Below are 19,413 nucleotides of genomic sequence, written 5' to 3'. Positions count from 1 at the left end.
TTGCTGGGATCAAAATAAATCATGACCCCTGATGAAGCAGGGATCAGGATTTGTTCCCTGCTAGCATAAGTTGAGAGGAGCAAAGTGGGCACAATCCACTCATGTATAGTAAGTCATGGTGGTTTATGAGCTTACCATACCATGTGAATGTGCCCACTGTCAAGAACTACATTCAAGTGACAAAGTCACTTTTAACATTACATTAAACACTAATCTATAACTTCCAGTATTAAACAGCACCGTATTATACAAGTATCAGAAGGTTTGGTTTATAAATATAAACAGATTTGTTTTACTTACCATTCTTGGCTGTTGCTTTTTTGCTTCTAGAAGTAGGGAGAGTCTAAACCAAGCTAGGTTGGGGAAAGCCAGCTGAGATTCACCCTTATTACTAAAAAGTTTACCATGGCACATTCCTAGGAATGCCAAGTGTATTACTAAGTTCCTGTTGAAATATACTTATGCTGTCATTAAAACTAATGAAATGGGTTGGTTTAATAGAAATGACTTTACTACTCTGTTGGGACCCGTTGACGACTTTGTTCCTATAACTCACAAGTTCAGTAGGAATCATGTATTAGCCATATTTTATTTATTAAAGCTGTTCACAAAAGGTAAGGACTATGTTCAACTTCTACCAATATCTTAATAAAACAGCAAACATTATGCTCTTGTGTACTTATTTCAAGGGAAATAACCACATTTTTCAAGAGGGGGGGAAACAAAGTTACTTTTTAAAAGGAGCTAAATTGGGGGGTGGGGAATCTTACGTCAGGCAACAACAGGACTTCAATTCTGCTGCTAAGCACAGTCTTGCTGTTCTAACTGAAAATATCACCAGAGGAACTTGCAAATGGCTTGACATTTTGGAGTATTGGAATTGACCTTACCCAGTGCAAGCTACACTTTCAAGAGAAAATGTTACATCTTTGTGTCTAACGTGGGCACTGTGAAGTGTGGGTTGGGAGATTTCAGCAATCAAGCTATGACCAATAAAGCAAGTGGAGAAGAGGTATATCAAGTGGCAGAGGGATGTGGCCAAGTTTATCCACTGGAGCAGACCCAACCTTAAATACCATCATCAGTGCTGCTGCATTGATAAGAAATCCTAAGGATATGCATCTCATTCTCTGCTTTAGGCACTCTCTCTTCACCAGCTTGTAACAATCAGGGCATTTTAACAGCTATTTATTGCATACAATCTGCCATCCCCATACAACACACAATATCCCTTTAAGTCCAAGGTCTGTGGTTTAAACTGCACAAGCACTGTCATTTCCATGTTCATTTTATTAATTAAAAGTGCAAACCATTTTCATCTGAACTATATGAATTTTTACAGCAGTTAAAACGACAATTTAAGAATAAATCCTTCCATTTAGTACAACATTCAGGAGGACGCAACAAACATTTATACAGTAACTCATGCTTTAAAGAAAACAGCCAATTCAGCTTAGCTTCACAAAACACCTTTAGCAGCTGAGATGCAATGCACAGTGGCAAAAGAGTTTGGCAACAAGTGTTTTCAACTGGCCAAAAATGGACTAATGGGAGGAGGGGGCAGGGGAGAGAGGAGAGACTCATGGATAGAGGCATTTCACTGTAAGTAGTTCAGGAATCAGAAGTGTAACAGCTTTAGTGTCATTTCAATTCACTTAAAAATAAAGGTGGCATGGGCATTCCCTTCCCCTTCTCCCTCTCCCATCCCAAACTCCTCAGCCATGAAGAGCAAGGCTGAGGCTCCAGCACCTTTTAGAGGCACGCAGGATGCAGATTGACACCAAGCAGGATCAGAAAAGCCAAGTACAGCTAGATTTTCAGTAGGAAAAGGACTGGAAGGAGCAAGGAAATGTGCACAAGGCATTACCAGAAACAATGCAGGTGAATTAAGCAGGACCCTGTGATGCTTCATCCAGCCACCTTCAACTGGCTAATGAATGCTTTGGGTAGCCCCTGCTACCTCATGCTCTACCTGGGCCAGAGAGAGAAAGAAATTTCTTATTAGAAGTAATCCAAGTCTATATTCCGGGGGGCGGGGGGAGCACAGAGAAGGGATACACCTGAAGTATCTTTCCAGCCTAGTTTAAAGAACCCAAGCCTAGAATTATGAACAAAAAAGGAGAAAGCAAAGCAAGTAGCTCTCAGAGCAGCCTAATGTCTCCTGCATCAACAATGCAAATAGGCAACCATGTACTGCAATGCTTCAGCAGGATCTCATCCTCCTGGAAAGTCAGTTTTTGACAGAAGCATAAAGAGTGAGGAAACCTATCAAGTCTTAAGATGTTACAATATCACCCAGGCAGAAAGTTACTTGTGCCAGAATGGCAGTTTTCTCTGGTAGCTGCCTCACTCCACAGATCCCAAATCCTCATAAAAGTTAATGTATCAAGGGTGACTGAAGTCATTTGCCACAATGAGACTTTCTAGTCACACAGAAACTAGTAGCCAAATAGCAGTTCCTTTGCCATTTACCTTGTGCTGCCGTCCTTTCCGGTGGCAAAAGGGAGGTCTTCGGGGCCTGTTTGGTCACCCTCAGGAAAAACTGAGCATAGCTCAAAGGCTGAACACACAAACAACAGGGATTTAAAACGCAACACACCAAAAGCAGTTTAAAATAACTTTTTTTAAAAGTAGTAGTATTTTATATAATGCAACCCATATAATGCAAGCAGGGGGCTGCTTCTCACACAGCTTTCCCCCAAAAATATGATGGAAAATACCTGTACTCTAACACTGCCACATTGAGCAATGTGCCCACTATACTGTGCCTGCATTGAGTTGCTCAATTTCCAAGATCCCTACGCAGTATGGGTAGGGCATGCTTGTCCTACTTGCAAGTACACTCAAGTGAAGGTTCTCCTAAACCAGGCACCCCCAAACTGCGGCCCTCCAGATGTTTTGGCGTACAACTCCCATGATCCCTAGCTAACAGGACCATGGGAATTGTAGTCCAAAACATCTGGAGGGCCGAAGTTTGGGGATGCCTGTCCTACACCATGCAAGAGGCAGCCTTCATGACCATGTGCCCATCCAGGCAGCATCACCAATGTGGTCCTTTCAGTGAAAGGAGAGAGAGTGGTGATGTATGAAGCCTATGCAGTTGCTAAGGCTGCAATAAGAAGGCCCACACAAATCAACAGAACTGTCATTGCCTCTTTGGGGGAGTCCTCTCGGCTTTGGAACTAGGAACGCTGAGGGGGTCAGAGTTTAAATATTGGCATCTTCAGGATCCAAGGGTGTAACTACGATGTGTGTGAGAGAGAGAGAGTGTGTGGCAGATACAATATTGGGAGCAGCACTAGATAAGAACCAGCAGTACAAAATCAGAAGCTCACAGAACTAGGAAAAGCGAAAGTATTTGCAACGTATAGGACAGTGCCCTTCCGATGTTTTGAACTATAACTTCCATTAGCCCCAACCAGCACTGGATGGGGCTGATGGGAGTTGTAGTCTGAAACATCTGGAAGGTCCCAGGTGGGGGACAAGTTGACCTAGATGCTGAGTTTTCCCCCAGCCCTGATCCCTGAGAGCCTCCTTACCTACCATCACTTGAAGGCTGGGACTGGAAAGCCTGGCTGAAGACATCTGGAACGGCACTGGCAGCTTCCCCATCCTCCTGCTCTTCATTCTCTGTGTCGCATTCAATGTCACTGTCACTGCTCATGCCTGGCAGGAGGTGAAGGATGTGCTTCTGGCAAAGCCCAGCTGCACACAGCAAGGAGGAGAAGAGACTGCTGAGGCTCTAAAAACTGCTCTCAAAAAAGCACCAACAGCTTCAGTCTCCTCCCTGAGAACTGCAATCTAGATCTAAAAAACATTCAAGCTTCCCAGTCTTGTTGAGCCTTGTAAAGAGAATAAAATCATTCTCTCAGAGGTTAACACCTCTTATGGAGTGATGTGGCGGGGGGGGGGGGGAGAGACTTGCTGAACAGGAAGAACCAGCATCCCAGGAAATTATTGAAGAGCTGAAGCACCACAGTTATTCTTTGAGCCAATACAATTAACAAAAGAAGTTCCACATTTTAATGGGCACTAGCTGAAATCGTGCAACCCAGAATTGTGAGAACTGAATGAGCAGAATAAAAAAATTCCTTCAGTAGCACCTTAAAGACCAACTAAGTTTTTATTTTGGTATGAGCTTTCGTGTGCATGCACACTTCTTCAGATACAGTGAATGAGCAGAGTTAGGCAGTCAAGTCAAAAGATGAAGCTGCAGCAAACCCACTGCCTCAGGGAACTCTGAGCAGAGTTGCAGAGCAGATCCTCATCCTCAAGCAGAGCAGGATATTCAGATTCACCCTGGATAAGGCCCAAGTTCTTGTTTGGGTACTTCTCTTTAGCAATGGATACCTGTTTCAAGATCTGCATTCCCATGGGGGTAAACTGGGAGGCGGGGGTGCCCTTTGAGCCACAAGTTCTATGACCCTAGGAAGGCCAACCTATTTAAAACCTTAGAAAGGACTATGACAAATGTTACTGTCTCACTTCTAGTTATAGTTCAAACTTTTTTTGAAAATTAGTTTTTAAAGCTCTGAACCCTGTCCTAAGGCCCCAGGATGCTTTACAGCAGGGGTCGGCAAGGTTTACCTCACCTGGGCCAGTTCACTCCTGCGGAGATCGCTCCGTGGGCCGGATTGCATTTGCACAGATGCGATTTCTGGCGTCTGCGTCTGCGCATGTGCAGGCACGATTTCCGGCGCCATGGAAGTGAGTCCCCGCTCCGCCCATTTAGCGCAGCGAGCGGTGACTCACCGAGCGGGCAGCTCCGTTCAGGGGCGACTCGTGAGCCGTTTAAATGACCCCCGTGGGCCACTTGTGGCCCATGGGCCGCAGGTTGCCGACCTCTGGTTTACAGAGTTCAAACAAATAATACAATAAAAATACTTAATGCAGCTTTGTATTATATAAGGGGTTTCTATTATCCTGAGCTTACCACTTTCTACTAAGGTTTTGTTTGAATGTAGCAATTCTAGGATCTATTAGGATGCTCTACTCCTGGAGACTTATGGAATCTTGATGCCTGAATGCTCTGAAGGATTTTTCAGCATCAATACCTGAGTGCTACCTCTCTGGTATTTCCTCAGGAGTAGGACTTCCAAATATGACCAGATCATTTCCCCAGTAGAAATTTTGAAGCCTCCATGTCCTGACTCCACAGATCAATGGGAGCAGCACCCATCACTAGATGCCTGGTTCCATCTGAACAGAAGGCATCTTAGAAGAAGTCCAGTGCTCTCCATTTTGCTTCCTTCCTGGTTTCCAATTCTGAGTCATTTTTGCTACCAACTTTCAAACATGTCTGGCAACTATTGTCTCTAGTTTGTTGTAAGTTTTTCAATGAAAGCTAGAATTTTAACAAGAATTCCTCATGGCCTGGACTGGCTGACAGGTTATATATATTCCTTTTCTACTCTATGTTAAGCTTCCATGTCTGCTACAAACAAACCTCAGTGCACTAAAAAGTAAAACCCACTGACATCAATAAAACTTGTTCCAAAGTTCACATGTTGAGGACTGGACTGTTAGCCACATGTTGTTTTCACTGCAGAACAACGTAATCTCTTTTTTACTCTTACTTCAGTAAATCCACCTAATGATAGTCTTTGCTTCCACTATTTAAGCTGCTTTTTGCAGTTGGTAGCCAGCCAGCATGCCCTCTTGCCACCAGCAGCACATCAGTGAATCACTGTTTTTCTAAAAGCTCCAAAGTCAAAACGTTATCTATATTTAGCAGCTGAAGGCAGCGCCGTAACCTCCTTAAGCAGGTTCATACCACCCAGCTTCTCCAAGTGCTACCCTGCAAATCAGAACACTTTTCCAGATCACAGAGAGGCTGTAAAGCACATCTGGGGAGTTTCAATAGAAAGGCCAAGGTGCTGTGGGGCTTCTGCCAAGCAGCTCTATTTAGGAAGGCACTCCCTGTTTCACATACAAAGAGAACCTAAACGTCAGAGTGAGGTTTCCCCAGATCAGAGCATCACACTACAACGTCAGGCTCCCAATTAACTTTGTCCTTGAGTATTAACAGAGAACTGCCAACATCCTCCGTCTTCATGGCTACAAAAAGCCAAACCAAAAGGGTTCTGCTGCTTCCAATTCCCTTAACAAAAGGAAATAAGAAGGAACGGGGTTTTCCATAATGCAAGTTTTAAAAAAACCAATAAATTAGTGTGTCTGCCTTCTTCCTGCTGCCTCCTACGACAGCCAAACTGCAAAGCAGAGTGACTAAGAAGGAATTTCAGCCTGATGTCAGACACGCCTCCTGCAACACCTACGCAAGACTGCCCTGCGCAGATAACGGTGGTGGATGCTGGCACCTTAGTGCCGTCACACATTGAAATTCAAATGCCTGCAGGGGTAGAAGGCAGAGCTTTGCAAGAAAAGTCTGAGTGGCCGGGGGTGGGTGGGGAGATCTTCTAAATGAACAACCTACTCCCTGCCCCAGGGTGGCCTCTTGTTTCCATAGGGAAAAGTATTCCCCACTGCTGCTAAGCTTGCTTTAGACCACATTCTAAAGATGCATAAGAACCCCAACTAAGCCACAATCATTGCCAAGAGGACCTCACAGCAACCTCAGCCCACTTGCTCAAGAGATAAACAGCCCCTTTGCTCATTAGCACAACCTCCTTCTGTGAGGCAAGCCACTTATTCCAGTTTCACAGATGGAAGAGCCGAGGTGAGAGATGGAAAATGTTCTCCAGAGGCAACCGACTGACTGCATGGCTACAGCAGAGACTTGTTCTGCATTCTGTTGAGGTACACACCTGACCTTCAAAGCACTTGCTCTGGATACTCCTGTTGCTGAATGCTTAGACCCAGCTGGTGCCCTCCAGATGTCATTGGACTACAACTCCTACAGTTTACTCAGACAGGAAGAAGGTCCACCAAGGATCCAAGAACGGGGGCAGATTGAACCAGGAGACTCCTGGATATAGAAGGTATGCTAATACAGGCTCTCTCCATAGCTGCCAAGTTATCCCTTTTTTTAAGGGATTTTCCCTTATGCTGAATAGGCTTCCTCGCGAGAAAAGGGAAAACTTGGCAGCTATGTCTCTCTCACTGGCTAACAACACATTAGAGTCCTGCACGGAAGGTAAGTGACAAAGTCCCTCTGCACCTCAGACCACTAACTTAACCCCAACCCCAAGCAAGCTACCAAGTACAGCTTGGCTTTCCAGCTAGTGATTTTCAAGATTCCAAACGTATGGAAGAGTAAGAAGGAAGTTCATTAGAAGGCTCTTTGTACCGACAACCACAGCTGCTTCTTTAGATTCACAATACTTGGATGTGCAAGGTTACGGAGTCCTTAATGCATTTGAAGAGACATTCCTGCTTTTTTTTGGTTATTGCGCCCGTTTCCCCGCAAAACCGAAACAGCCTTGGGTTTACCTTCTTCTGCCCCTGCTGAGGCTCCCTCAGAGAGCACAACCTGCAGCTCTCCAGCCTCCGTGTTGTTTTCTAAGTCAGCAGGCTCTGTTGTTTCCACGCGGCATCTATTTGAATTGGGTCTAAGAGGAAGAGGCAGGGCAGGTTTTACAAAGCAGCCAAGGACATTCAGTGCTAAGCTAGTACTGCCAAGAAACTCAAGCTTTTGTTATTTAAAAAGGTACTTGGTTGCTGGGGTTAAACTGAAATCATGCAGACAACAACTACCAAGTCTAGGAGGTCAAGTCTCCATGCCCAAACTTTTACGTAAGAAAGGACAACAGAAGAACTCTGCCAGGTCAGGCAAATGGCCAATCCAACATCCTGTTTGCACAGAGGCGAGCTGGATGCCTGTGGAAAGGCTGCAAACAGGACCTGAGTGCAACACTTTCCCAGCTTGTGATTCCAGCAACTGGGATTCCAGCCTGGAGGCACATTTGGAAGTTGTAAGAAACCTTCATGGGCACCCCAAAATACCAATTTCACAGAATAAAAAGTGGCTATGTTCAGAACCCCCTTTCCAAACAGGTAACCCACCCAAATAAAGGTAAAGGTAAAGGGACCCCTGACCATTAGGTCCAGTCGTGACCGACTCTGGGGTTGCGCGCTCATCTCGCATTATTGGCCGAGGGAGCCGGCGTATAGCTTCCAGGTCATGTGGCCAGCATGACAAAGCCGCTTCTGGCAAACCAGAGCAGCACATGGAAACGCCGTTTACCTTCCCGCTGTAGCGGTTCCTATTTATCTACTTGCATTTTGACGTGCTTTCGAACTGCTAGGTTGGCAGAAGCTGGGACCAAGCAACGGGAGCTCACCCCGTCACAGGGATTCGAACCGCCGACCTTCTGATCAGCAAGCCCTAGGCTCAGTGGTTTAACCACAGCGCCACCTGGCCCAAATAAACCCCCCCAAAAGATTAAAAAGCAGCCACCTGTGCAATCTGAATAAACACTATTTAAAAAATTGGGAGGAGCAGGGGACCTTGCCAGGCACCAAAGGAGCACCTGAGGGTGCCATGGTACCTACGGACAGCAATTTGGGGCCCCAAAGCCTTACATGGCTATCAGTCTTTTACAAATGACCACCCACCATATTGCCCACCTGCAAATACTCCCCTGTCAAGCACAGTACTTCAGCCAACATTTGCAACAAATACAAGGTAAAGCGGGTGCATGCCAGAGAAAATATGGGCTACTTTTATTATATGGTGGTTTTCTGGGTGCAGATAAATTTATTATATATGTAGCATTAACTACTGAGCATCTCCCAAGAGTGAAATGCAGAGGATGGGAAAGAGAGGGACCCCAAGTTTGAGAAATTTGCTACAAAAGCCACAAGGTGAGACTAAAATGATGTTCCTCTCTTTGAAGCCACAAACAGGCTAACAGAGCAACATAAACTTACCCCACAGCAGTGATTTTCCTGGCCTTTTCCACAGGCATTATGCCATTTAAGCCACATGCACCCACATCAGAATCTGAGACTTCACACTGCCTGTCTTCGGGCTTAGACAATGGCTCTGAGGCACAGCCGTTCATCAAGGACCTGGGGGAGCCATGCCTACTGCTGGGCTTTGGGTTTCCCAGGCAACCTATGGAAAGGCAAGGCAAGTGTGTCACATGGCCACCCAAGCTATAACAATGGGATCCCAATGTTGCAGCACACAATCCATACTTTGGAATATACTGTATATTGTCAAGCCTGGTTAATTTGGGTGGTTTGGTTTATGAACAACTTTCTATTGCAAGGGTAGACATTGGGGTTTCCTCCATACATCACTGGACTTCAACACCCATCAGCCGCAGCCAGCATGGCCAATGATCAGGGATGATGGAGTTTGGAGGACACCATGTTGACTACCCCTGCTCTGTTGTAAGGTCTGTTGTTGTTGTTGTTTAGTCGTTTAGTCGTGTCCGACTCTTCGTGACCCCATGGACCATAGCACGCCAGGCACTCCTGTCTTGCACTGCCTCCCGCAGTTTGGTCAAACTCATGTTCGTAGCTTCGAGAACACTGTCCACCCATCTTGTCCTCTGACGTCCCCTTCTCCTAGTGCCCTCCATCTTTCCCAACATCAGGGTCTTTTCCAAGGATTCTTCTCTTCTCATGAGGTGGCCAAAGTATTGGAGCCTCAGCTTCACGATCTGTCCTTCCAGGGAGCACTCAGGGCTGATTTCCTTAAGAATGGATAGGTTTGATCTTCTAGCAGTCCATGGGACTCTCAAGAGTCTCCTCCAGCACCATAATTCAAAAGCATCAATTCTTCGGCGATCAGCCTTCTTTATGGTCCAGCTCTCACTTCCATACATCACTACTGGGAAAACCATAGCTTTAACTATACGGACCTTTGTCGGCAAGGTGATGTCTCTGCTTTTTAAGATGCTGTCTAGGTTTGTCATTGCTTTTCTCCCAAGAAGCAGGCGTCTTTTAATTTCGTGACTGCTGTCACCATCTGCAGTAATCAAGGAGCCCAAGAAAGTAAAATCTCTCACTGCCTCCATTTCTTCCCCTTCTATTTGCCAGGAGGTGATGGGACCAGTGGCCATGATCTTGGTTTTTTTGATGTTGAGCTTCAGACCATATTTTGCGCTCTCCTCTTTCACCCTCATTAAAAGGTTCTTTAATTCCTCCTCGCTTTCTGCCATCAAGGTTGTAAGGTCTATTAACAGCAATTTGGAATCTCAATATGCAGTAGTTACCAGGGAAATCTCTCTCTCTCTCTCTCTCTCTCACACACACACACACACACACCACACACACACACAAAATCTGTTTATACCTTCAGAGGAAATCTGACAATCTCCCTTCAAGTGAAGATTTCCATCCCCACAATCCATTGCTCTTCGCAGAGACAAACTCCCTGCTGCTCCACTTCGACTAGCTTTGTTTGAATGCATTTTCTTATTTGTGGCTGCAAGATTTAGAAAAGGAAACCTACATTTAAAATAACCGGCATTAAAAAAACAAAAAAAAACAAAGACATGCCGACTGATGTTACCATTATCACATCTTTCAGTAATGACTCTGAAAATGGGGGTGACATCCCACTTGGCTCCCTGGGACATGGGACATTCCCTTTCTTAGGGTAAACGTCCCCACATGCCTTTTTCACTCAGCAAGTTTAATTACTCTCCATCACTGAAAACTGGTGCTACATCAGAAGTTATTTAGTATCTAAACCAGAGTACCTCAAAGAGCATCTGCCACCTAAACTGACTAAAAGCTTCGTAATTCTAGTTCCGGGGATGGGAGGTCACAGAGCATCTAGTGGGGGCACAGCTCAGTGGGAGAGCACATGCTTTGAATGCAGAAGGTTTAGTTTCTGGTGTCTAGCTAAAAGCACCTTCTGGAAGCACAGGTAGGAAAGACCCATCTCTGCTGGAGACCCTAGAGAACTACTGTAAGAGTAGATAATACTGAGCTGAGATGAGGGGTCTGACCTGGGGTAAGGAAGCAGCCTATGATCCTTAGGTACATTAAGAGGCTCCTACTTAATTGTTATTAAGAACTCTACCTAGTAGACCCGCTGAAATCCTGTTATCTTGCTGTGTAAGCGATGATTCTTCCTACATTAGTTAAATTATCTCTATCCTCAATACAAATGAGAAAGCAGAGAGTAAAAGAAGAAGTCCCTTTTGGCTCCTCTGTCTGTTCTCTTATTATGTAAATGAACCTGTTTGCATCAACTTTTATTGGTCTGTGACTGTAATAAATCAAATCAATCTATTCAAGGTTTTGCTTCATTTAAATTCTAATGAATTATTTCTATACCAGGCCTGCCTGCTGCAGTCTATCAAGCAGAACACAGCTTCCCGGCAGCTTAATAACCCTCCTGGTCTTTCAACCTACACAGGACTGCAACATCATGGAATGCACCTGGAGAAAGCCACAATAGGCAGCAGGCATGTGCCGGGCTTGGCAGATCAAGTTATGCAGGCCTGCTCTGCCCTGTGTGAAGCACCAGAAACACACCACATGAGGAACCTCATCTGAAAGTCTTGATGTTTCAACACTCCCCAGGCCTGGAATTCTTATAATCCCAGGTGGCCACTAACTTGAGTAAAAACAACCCTCAAGAGAACCAGCATCATGGTGGCTGCTTTGGAAAGAGCTGTTTAACATTCACAGTACAGGAACAGTTGGTTTGAAATTGGATCAGAAAACTGTACAGGTTTCCAAGCTCCTGGACATGCACATCCACAAATCAAAATGTCTGGCTGGAAAGGTTTATTTAAAACCATTCCAATGGAACCATGAGTGCGTGCTGTCAGTTTCTTTTGCCACCTTCAGAGTAGCTGCACTCATGTCTAGGCTACAGAAAGGCTGCATACTTCTGTTCTCAGGCAGACAGACCCCATTCTGCAAAAGAGGGACAATTAAGCCCCCTTCCCCACTTACAATTACGTATGTAGCAGCTAGAGAGGGATGATTTTGTCAGCAGCTCCCTCCCAAGTTCTTGTAGCTTGTTGTAGCTCTCCGTCCCACAAGTAGCTAAGGTTCCCTGGTCACCAGGAAACGAGTAAGCAGCTGGCCCATCAGAAGCGTTGCTGCTCCGGACCTCCGACAGCTGGTTCTTCACATCTGACATTTTACTGCGGACTTCGGCCATCTGGCTTTTCAACCTCTTCAGCATCTTCAAGTCTGGTGGAACACGCCACATGGCCTGGTGCCTCCGCTGATCCCTCTCTTTTAGAGAATAGGATGCTTGACAGAGAGCAAATGGCAAACAAGTTAGAAGCCCATCAAGACAATGTCTATAGACAGAGAGCAAATACCTGGGCCTTGCGCTGCGGAAGATGCCTTTTCTGCTCCCCAGCTGGTTTCACAATCACAGAGCCCAGGATTTCATTCTGTTGGCTGTTCTGTGTACACCACACATAATGGCAACTACAGAACCAGCACAAACCATGCAGTCTGCACAGCAGTAGTGAATGCAGTTGGAAGCCAATCAGATGTGGCCATGCAGGGACATCGGTGAAGGCAAACTGAAGCTGCACTGCCTTCACTCTGAAGCTCTGGGTTCTGCTCATCATGTGCATCTGGATATCCATCAGAATGCTCATTTAAGTCCTTAAATTTGCTGCAATTATCCCAGCTGCATTCCAACAAGACAGATATAATTTATCAGACCTCTTCCTCTGCCCACTCAAATAATCGCAACACATGTACCACGAAACATGGCAATGGAAATGGCAGAAAAGTTCGCTCCCCATCATCTCACTCCTAGCTGAAATTTAGAGCTCCCCTGTCAGTGGCCACCTTGTCATTATCCCCCTGCCTAAGAATCTGGGTAACTTCACAAGCCACTAAGCCATCTCTTTCTACTGATACATGAAGCCTGCTTAATTTTGTCAGACTGCAGCAGCCAAGTTCTGTTCCAGCCTCTCTCTCTCTCTTCCTATCTTTAGAGCTGACAGTATAAGAGGTGTTGCTATGGAAAGAAGAAAAAGTGTGTGTGTGTGTGTGTACCAGATGGATCATCATTTTATCCTCTGCTCTCTAAAGTCAACAAAATGGTTGTTTCAAAGTGACCTGAAACCAGGTATCAGTGGCTCCAGGCCAATTAACTCCCAACAAAATAAAAACATTAAAGTTTGACTTTCACTGGTTTGTAGCAACAAAAGGACATGTATGGTTAGGTCACCTTTCCTCTGGCACGTGCCCAGTTAAGGCTAAGATGCATCTCCAGTGTTTTAAAGACAGATATGGCAAACATGGTTGGTTTGCCCTGAGATCATGCCTGCCTCTCTAAGAGCTCAGATGGGCCATGGGTGAGGACTGCAGGCATCTTAAACAACACCAAGGAGAAGCATCTGCAACAGCAAGTATGCTACTAAAGGAAAACAAAACTGGAATGTATTATTAGAGAATTCTTAAACTGGACAACAACAGTAAGTTATGTGGACAACACTGGATAAAAACCCTAAGATATCTGGTTTAAGCCAAATGCCTACTTCCAACCTAATGCACACCCCCTTGGTTGTCTTCAGGGTTCGGGTTCAGCTTTCTCCAACCCAGTGCCCTCCAAATATTTTAAACTCCAACTCCCATAAACTTTGATAATTGGCCATGATGGCTGAAGCTGATGGAAGTTATGGTCTAAAACATCTTAGGAAATGAGGATGGGAAGAACTGAGGTTGGGGGAAACTGGTGCAGACTATAAATGCTTCCCAGAAAAAGAGCCTATGTGACAAGACACTAACCTAGTATTGCACAGCTTTAGCAGCCAATTCCAAGACACACAAAGGTTTCGACTTAAACACACAACTGGATGATTGAAGTACATTCTGTTGCTTCACATTAAAAACTATTCCAAGTATAGCAAAGCAAATTGAACAGGAAACCATTCAGAAAGCTCCATCCTGTAAATGCTGTTGATTGGATGGGGGGGCAGGTTCCAACCACTCACCTCTGTTCTGCAGCAGTGAAGCAGGAGGGCGCGGCTGTAGGCCCCACAGGTTTTCCATCCCATTCCTGTCCTTCAGGTCCAACAGGTGAATTAAAATCAAAGGGTCTATGTCAAGTAAGCTGCTACTGGCTGAAGAGCCTAGTGCGCTTCCTCCCCTCCTGGACATGCGGCTGCTTGCAGTGGGATAGCCGTGGCTCCCACCTGGAAGGAGAAGGAGAATGCTTAGTGTTTCTATAACGCTTTAAGAATGTCCAAAGCACTTCACATTCAGCAGTGGAGGCCTCTAAAGTCAGGGGTGGCTGCTGCCCATTGGGACTGGTGAGATGGAAGGCAGAGAGACTAACAGGAGGTGGAGTCAGAGCCAATGATAGTTCTAATTTTGTTCCCACCTTTCTCCCTGCTTAGTTGTACAAGGGCAACACCAACACTGAGGAGGAGGAAGGCAGGCAGGTGGAGGCTGGCTGAGGGCAGGTTGAGGTTGGTGGGGCAGTGGCCCGTCCGCTGCAGTTGCCAACCTCCACTCCCCCATATAGCGAATTCAGTACAGTATGTGTGTCTGACAGGATTGTAGCCAAACTACTCTTGGTGCAAAAGTCTGTGCAGGGAAACAATGCATCTAGTTGCCAGCTGTAAGTTAGTTGAATGGGGAAAATAAACACCCATATAAAAACCCACTAAGGGGCTCTGGCAAAGCAGATGATTAAGAACACGCAATTAGCAAAACTGGAGATTCCTCAGAATTGAGTGGGTTACAGACAGACACCAGTGAGGGAGGATTTTACAGACAGCAAACACTTTTAAAAAGAGAAGGCTAGGGAACACAATCAATCACTTAGTTCTGCAGACATTATGCCTCCACCTCTGTTCCTGTAAAGGGGGTGGTATTAATCAGCTAAATATGAATTAATTTCCTGGCTCAGAAGGAATTCTAACAGAGGTATAATTTAACTGTCATATGCCAGTGATTGCTATCTGAGCCACAATAGGATTTAGACAGTTATCAGGAGAACTGCAATACAACACCATCAACGCTTCCCTCCCAACAGGATAATTGACAGATCTTTGCTAGAACTGGTATCTTAAGTGCTTATTTAAAAAGAAACCTTCCAAGAGCTTTCAAAAATCCCAGTCACATTAGAAGAATCTGTGTCTGAATTAGTCAAATTTAGAGGCACTATTCCCTTGGATTCCTCTCCACTTGATACTTAAGAGGTTCACACATTTCATCCCTTCCTCACCCCAGTTAAGGAAGCTTATGCAGTAAGATCATACTGTTTAAGATAAAGTGTCAACACTCCCAAGGGTAAAGGAAAATGAGTAAAAGGCAAAAGAGGAAATCAATCGCTGGCTCTACTTAAGAGTACTTTTTTTCCTTTTCTTTTAAAAAAAGACTGGGAAGCGTCAGCACTCCATTGATGCGTTTTTTAAAAGCCCTTAAGGAAATTCAGCTGCAAACCTCCCATGACTGTGAGCCAATGGGAAGACTGCCCTACATTGCAATAATCTCCACATACGGTACATGATGCAGCAGTTCCAAAAATAGAAAATCCTGCAGTATACACAGCTCTGCGTTGCCTCTGACGTGGCAGTGAGAGAACAAGGAGAAGGATGGAAAGGAGGCTCCGTATACTAAGATGCAGTTTCATGAAAAAAGGGTCCCATCCATACCCGAGGCACCTGCTGCGGCAGAAGCTGCCTCCTCCACAATATCTCCTTCCTCCAACTCCATGTTGTGATTGTATTCCACATCATTTTCCCCAGACCTAAGAAAGAATTTAAACAAAAACAAAGAGCTCCTTTTAAGCCTTTGTTCTGAAAAATTACTTGTGCTTAAAAGAATTTCATAGATTTGAAACTGCACAGATTAGCAAATTCATTGTTATGGGATAAAACCACTCTTTCATACATGTACTTACATCACTCAAGTACTAACATCTGAGGCTGTCCATATATGCAGCAGAATGAAGCAGGAGAGTCCCAGGGTGATGGAATGGATTCTACCCCTTCAGCTGCTTCAATACTTCCTACAAATCAGTGTATCCAAAAGGTTCTAGCTTTGCTAGTTTTCTTCTTGCAGGAAGACTTGTTTTTTTCTAGCCTTTAACATTTCCATTTCCACAACAGAATTCCCCCATCCTCTCCCCCTGCACCCTCCCCAAATCTGTTCTAGATAGCTTGGGGAACCCCCCAGAACAGATTTTAGGGGGCACATAGGGAGATGAGAGATGGAGGGCAAGTTCGATTGCATGACCACAAGTGTGCTGAATATCCACTTAACTCCCACTTACACTCTGAAGTGGTACAGTTCATTCTGCTATCTCAATCAATCAATGGATCAATCATTTTATTTGTATGCTACCTTTCCAAAGTTAAAACCATGCTCAAGGCGGATTGCAACATATAAAAAATAGAAAACTACAAGCTTAACAAAAGTAGTAATAAGCAATAAACAAAACATCAAAAAATACACAACCAGACTGAACCATTTTCACATGAATCATTAGATCCGAAACATATATTAAAAATTTAATAACAACAACCCCAACAAAACTCGTAAACAATACCATAGTGCTAAAAATGCTCATTCTGCTCATTCATCACTATCTCAGCCCTTGAACTCTCATTCTATTAAAAGCATAGACCACTGGGGGGGGGACATCACATTTGAAATGTACAGGCATGTAGTCTTAGAAAGAAGCCAAATATTTGTAAGTGCAGACTGCTTCAATGTTACAGGTGCCACACAATACTTATTCTGCACCTCTGTGCTGCCTCTCCAGACATTTTTCTTTAGGCAAGCCTTTCCAGACATGTAGAACTGGACATGAATTTTAATCTCTTTTTAGCTTGTTGATTTTCATTATCTTCTGAATGTTTTTCAATACCTGTCCTTTTATTGATAATTATGTTGGGTTTTTTTGTAAACTGCTTACAGGTTTTATGGCAGCCATGCGCTGTCTGAATTTTGTTAATAAATAAAATAAACACAAATTTGATTACAGTGTTTCATTTGTCCTTATGCTTTGTTAGCTGCCTTGGGAGCAACAATAATGTAAGGGTAGGATTTCCCCTCCCACCCCGCCTCCAAATGGAAGGTGCTTCCATTTCGAAAGACAACAAAGATGGCAGAACAAGAACAGGGTCTCTTACATGGTCTCTTCATCAATATCATTTTCTTCTGTGTTGCTGGTCGCTGTGGAACTAGCTGAAGAGCTGCTGCCATCCAGGTGGTTTGCCTCATCCTCCCCAACAAGATCGACATCAAGGTCCCCATCTGAGAGTTCATGCTGCAGTCAAGAGTATGCAAAAATGGCTCTGAAATAATGCTTCTGTGTGCAGTGCGGAGCAGGGGCAGCCAACATGCTGCTCTCCAGTTGGTAGCCCATGAACTTCCATCAGCCCCGGCCAGCGTGGCCAACAGTCAGGGGATTATGGAGTCTACATCACTTGGAGAGGACCATGTCAGTTATCCTGGTGCAGAGAAAGCAGTGACACTAATGTTTAGCTGGTTAACTGGAAATAAGGAACTCTGGAAGCAGGTTTCCCACAGGCATCTGGCTGAACCCTGTGGGAACAGGATTCTTGTCTAGATGGCCCATCGGTCTGATCCAGCAGGCATATCCTTATGTAAGCTAGGAACACACAGGACTCTGCCCATACCCCTAGAATTCCAGGGGTAGCTGGCCCTATTCCAGAATCAGAGATCTGCTGATGCCTGGAGCATGGTAGAACAGGACTTTCCTCTCACAGCATGGAATGAACAAGAGTAATGTCTATTGGCTTGCTAACTGTAGCAAGTAAGAGGGACAGAGTACTCAAGAACATCCGCATCCTTGGAAGAAAGGCATGGTATTAGGTACAGAACTGAGCTCCCTGAGAATCTCTACTTTGATTAAAAACATTTTTTCTAGGTCTTATTGATTAAAAACAGATACTGTATGTCTGAAACTGCCTTCTGAAATCTCCAAAGCCAAGGTGGAGGTCAATGAATAAGGTTTCCACGACTATCAAGAAACTGAATACATTATACAAGATAGTAGAATTCAGCAACACTAAACACAGATTTGCATGCTCTGGGCACAGACATTGAAAGGGTGTGTATTTCAGCACTGATAAAAGGCTCCTTTACCAGATGTCCCTCAGTACCACCCAGCATGTAATCTATTTTGAAATTCAAACAACACAGCAACAGTTAGCAAAACAGGTTGGCTACTATTTTCAGATGTGTGCCTGTGATCTACCCTTTTCTGCTTACCAAGCACAACCCCTCTCCATTAGCACAGGCTGATCTATAGGAATTGGGATTTGCTCCCACAATAAATAGTGATGGTCAACAACTTGGATGGCTTTGAAAGAGAGTCCGACAAATTCATGGAGAAGAAGGCTATCAGTGGCCAATAACCACATGCGCCGTGTTCTCCCCTTCACCATCAGAGGCAGGATGCCTCTGAATGCCAGTTGCTGGGATTCACAAGTGAGGAGAGCCTTGTTGCTGCGCTCAGCTTCTTATTCTGGGCTTCTCAGAAGAAGCATCTAGTAGGCCACTGTGAAACCAGGATGCTGGACTACAGGGGCCATTGACATGATCTCATGTTTGGTCATTACAGCAAATTCACCACGGCAGGAGAGGAGGATTCTTACATTGAAGTCTTCATACTGTATTTTTTCTTCCTCGTCATCCTTTGCTTCTCTAGCAGATGCTGTGCTGGCCACAGCCTCAATATGCACTTCCGAGTTTGATCCTGACTTCTTAGGTCTTGCTTCTGGACCATCATCACTTTGTGGGCTGAGGTGAGTATCAGGGGGAGACATGCCACGGGATTTCTGGGTACGAGAAAGCTCGATTGCAAGCCTCTGTCATTTAAAAAATTAAAAGAAAATAAAGCATACACATATGGAAAACAGAAGGCATAGGTTTAATGTAGCCAACATTCTTTATACAGTCATACCTTGGAAGTCTAACGGAATCCATTCCGTAAGTACATTCGACTTCCAAAACGTTCAGAAACCAAAACACAGCTTCTAATTCCTGCAGCCAATCGGAAGCCACAGACGTTTGGCTTCCAAAAATTGTTTGAAAACCAGAACACTCACTTCAGGGTTTTGATTGTTCAGGAGCCGATTTGTTCGGGAGCCAAGGCATTTGAGATCCAAGGTACGACTGTAATACTAAACCAGTTGTTCACAAGCCGCATGGTGACTGACCGTGCAGCAAGAGCTGTGATGCCATGAGAAAATAATTAGATATTCCCTAGTGCCCAAGTTACATACCCAAAGAGATTACCCACCCCACTCCTGATTCACTGTTCTCTTTCCAATTAGCCTCTCCTGGAGACAGCTAGCTCTGACACATCTCTACAATGGATGTGATTGGATCAATCACTCCAGATGCACAGATTCAGCAGCTTTACCTGCCTGCGAAAGCACACCTAGATCAGTGACTCATGCAGAAATTCAGAGGTAGGTCCTTCTAAAGGCAAACAGCTCTTGCACATCTGGAGAGGTGCTGTAGCACAAAGGGTAGAGCAGGCATCCTCAACCTCGACTCTCCAGATTTTTTTTGGTCTACAACTCCCAT

General features: G+C 44.8%; 1 protein-coding gene across 7 annotated transcripts in view; it reads right to left on the bottom strand.

The window, feature by feature from the left end:
- Positions 1-1,270: 1,270 nt before the first annotated feature.
- The window catches only part of TRIM37 (tripartite motif containing 37), a 53,669-nt gene continuing 35,526 nt past the window's right edge, over positions 1,271-19,413 (bottom strand). For 3 of the 7 annotated variants that reach the window (XM_060283095.2, XM_035139818.3, XM_060283097.2), the window contains 11 exons: positions 18,477-18,689; positions 16,986-17,122; positions 15,504-15,598; positions 13,836-14,036; positions 11,824-12,129; positions 10,205-10,336; positions 8,830-9,016; positions 7,390-7,508; positions 3,544-3,705; positions 2,473-2,560; positions 1,271-1,972 (listed from right to left, as the gene is read on the bottom strand). In XM_060283095.2, coding sequence (XP_060139078.1) covers positions 1,969-1,972; positions 2,473-2,560; positions 3,544-3,705; positions 7,390-7,508; positions 8,830-9,016; positions 10,205-10,336; positions 11,824-12,129; positions 13,836-14,036; positions 15,504-15,598; positions 16,986-17,122; positions 18,477-18,689 — 1,644 coding nt within the window. In that variant the 3' untranslated portion in view covers positions 1,271-1,968. Of the gene's footprint in view, positions 1,973-2,468; positions 2,561-3,539; positions 3,732-7,389; positions 7,509-8,829; positions 9,017-10,204; positions 10,337-11,823; positions 12,130-13,835; positions 14,037-15,503; positions 15,599-16,985; positions 17,123-18,476; positions 18,690-19,413 lie in introns of those variants that run through there. The other 4 variants (XR_004694013.3, XR_004694012.3, XR_004694011.3 and 1 more) reach the window with 4 other exon arrangements.

The sequence above is a fragment of the Zootoca vivipara genome, chromosome 14 (genome assembly GCF_965207765.1).
Source record: "Zootoca vivipara chromosome 14, rZooViv2.hap1.1, whole genome shotgun sequence".
Lineage (NCBI taxonomy): Eukaryota > Metazoa > Chordata > Lepidosauria > Squamata > Lacertidae > Zootoca > Zootoca vivipara.
This window is presented reverse-complemented; position numbering and strand designations above follow the sequence as displayed.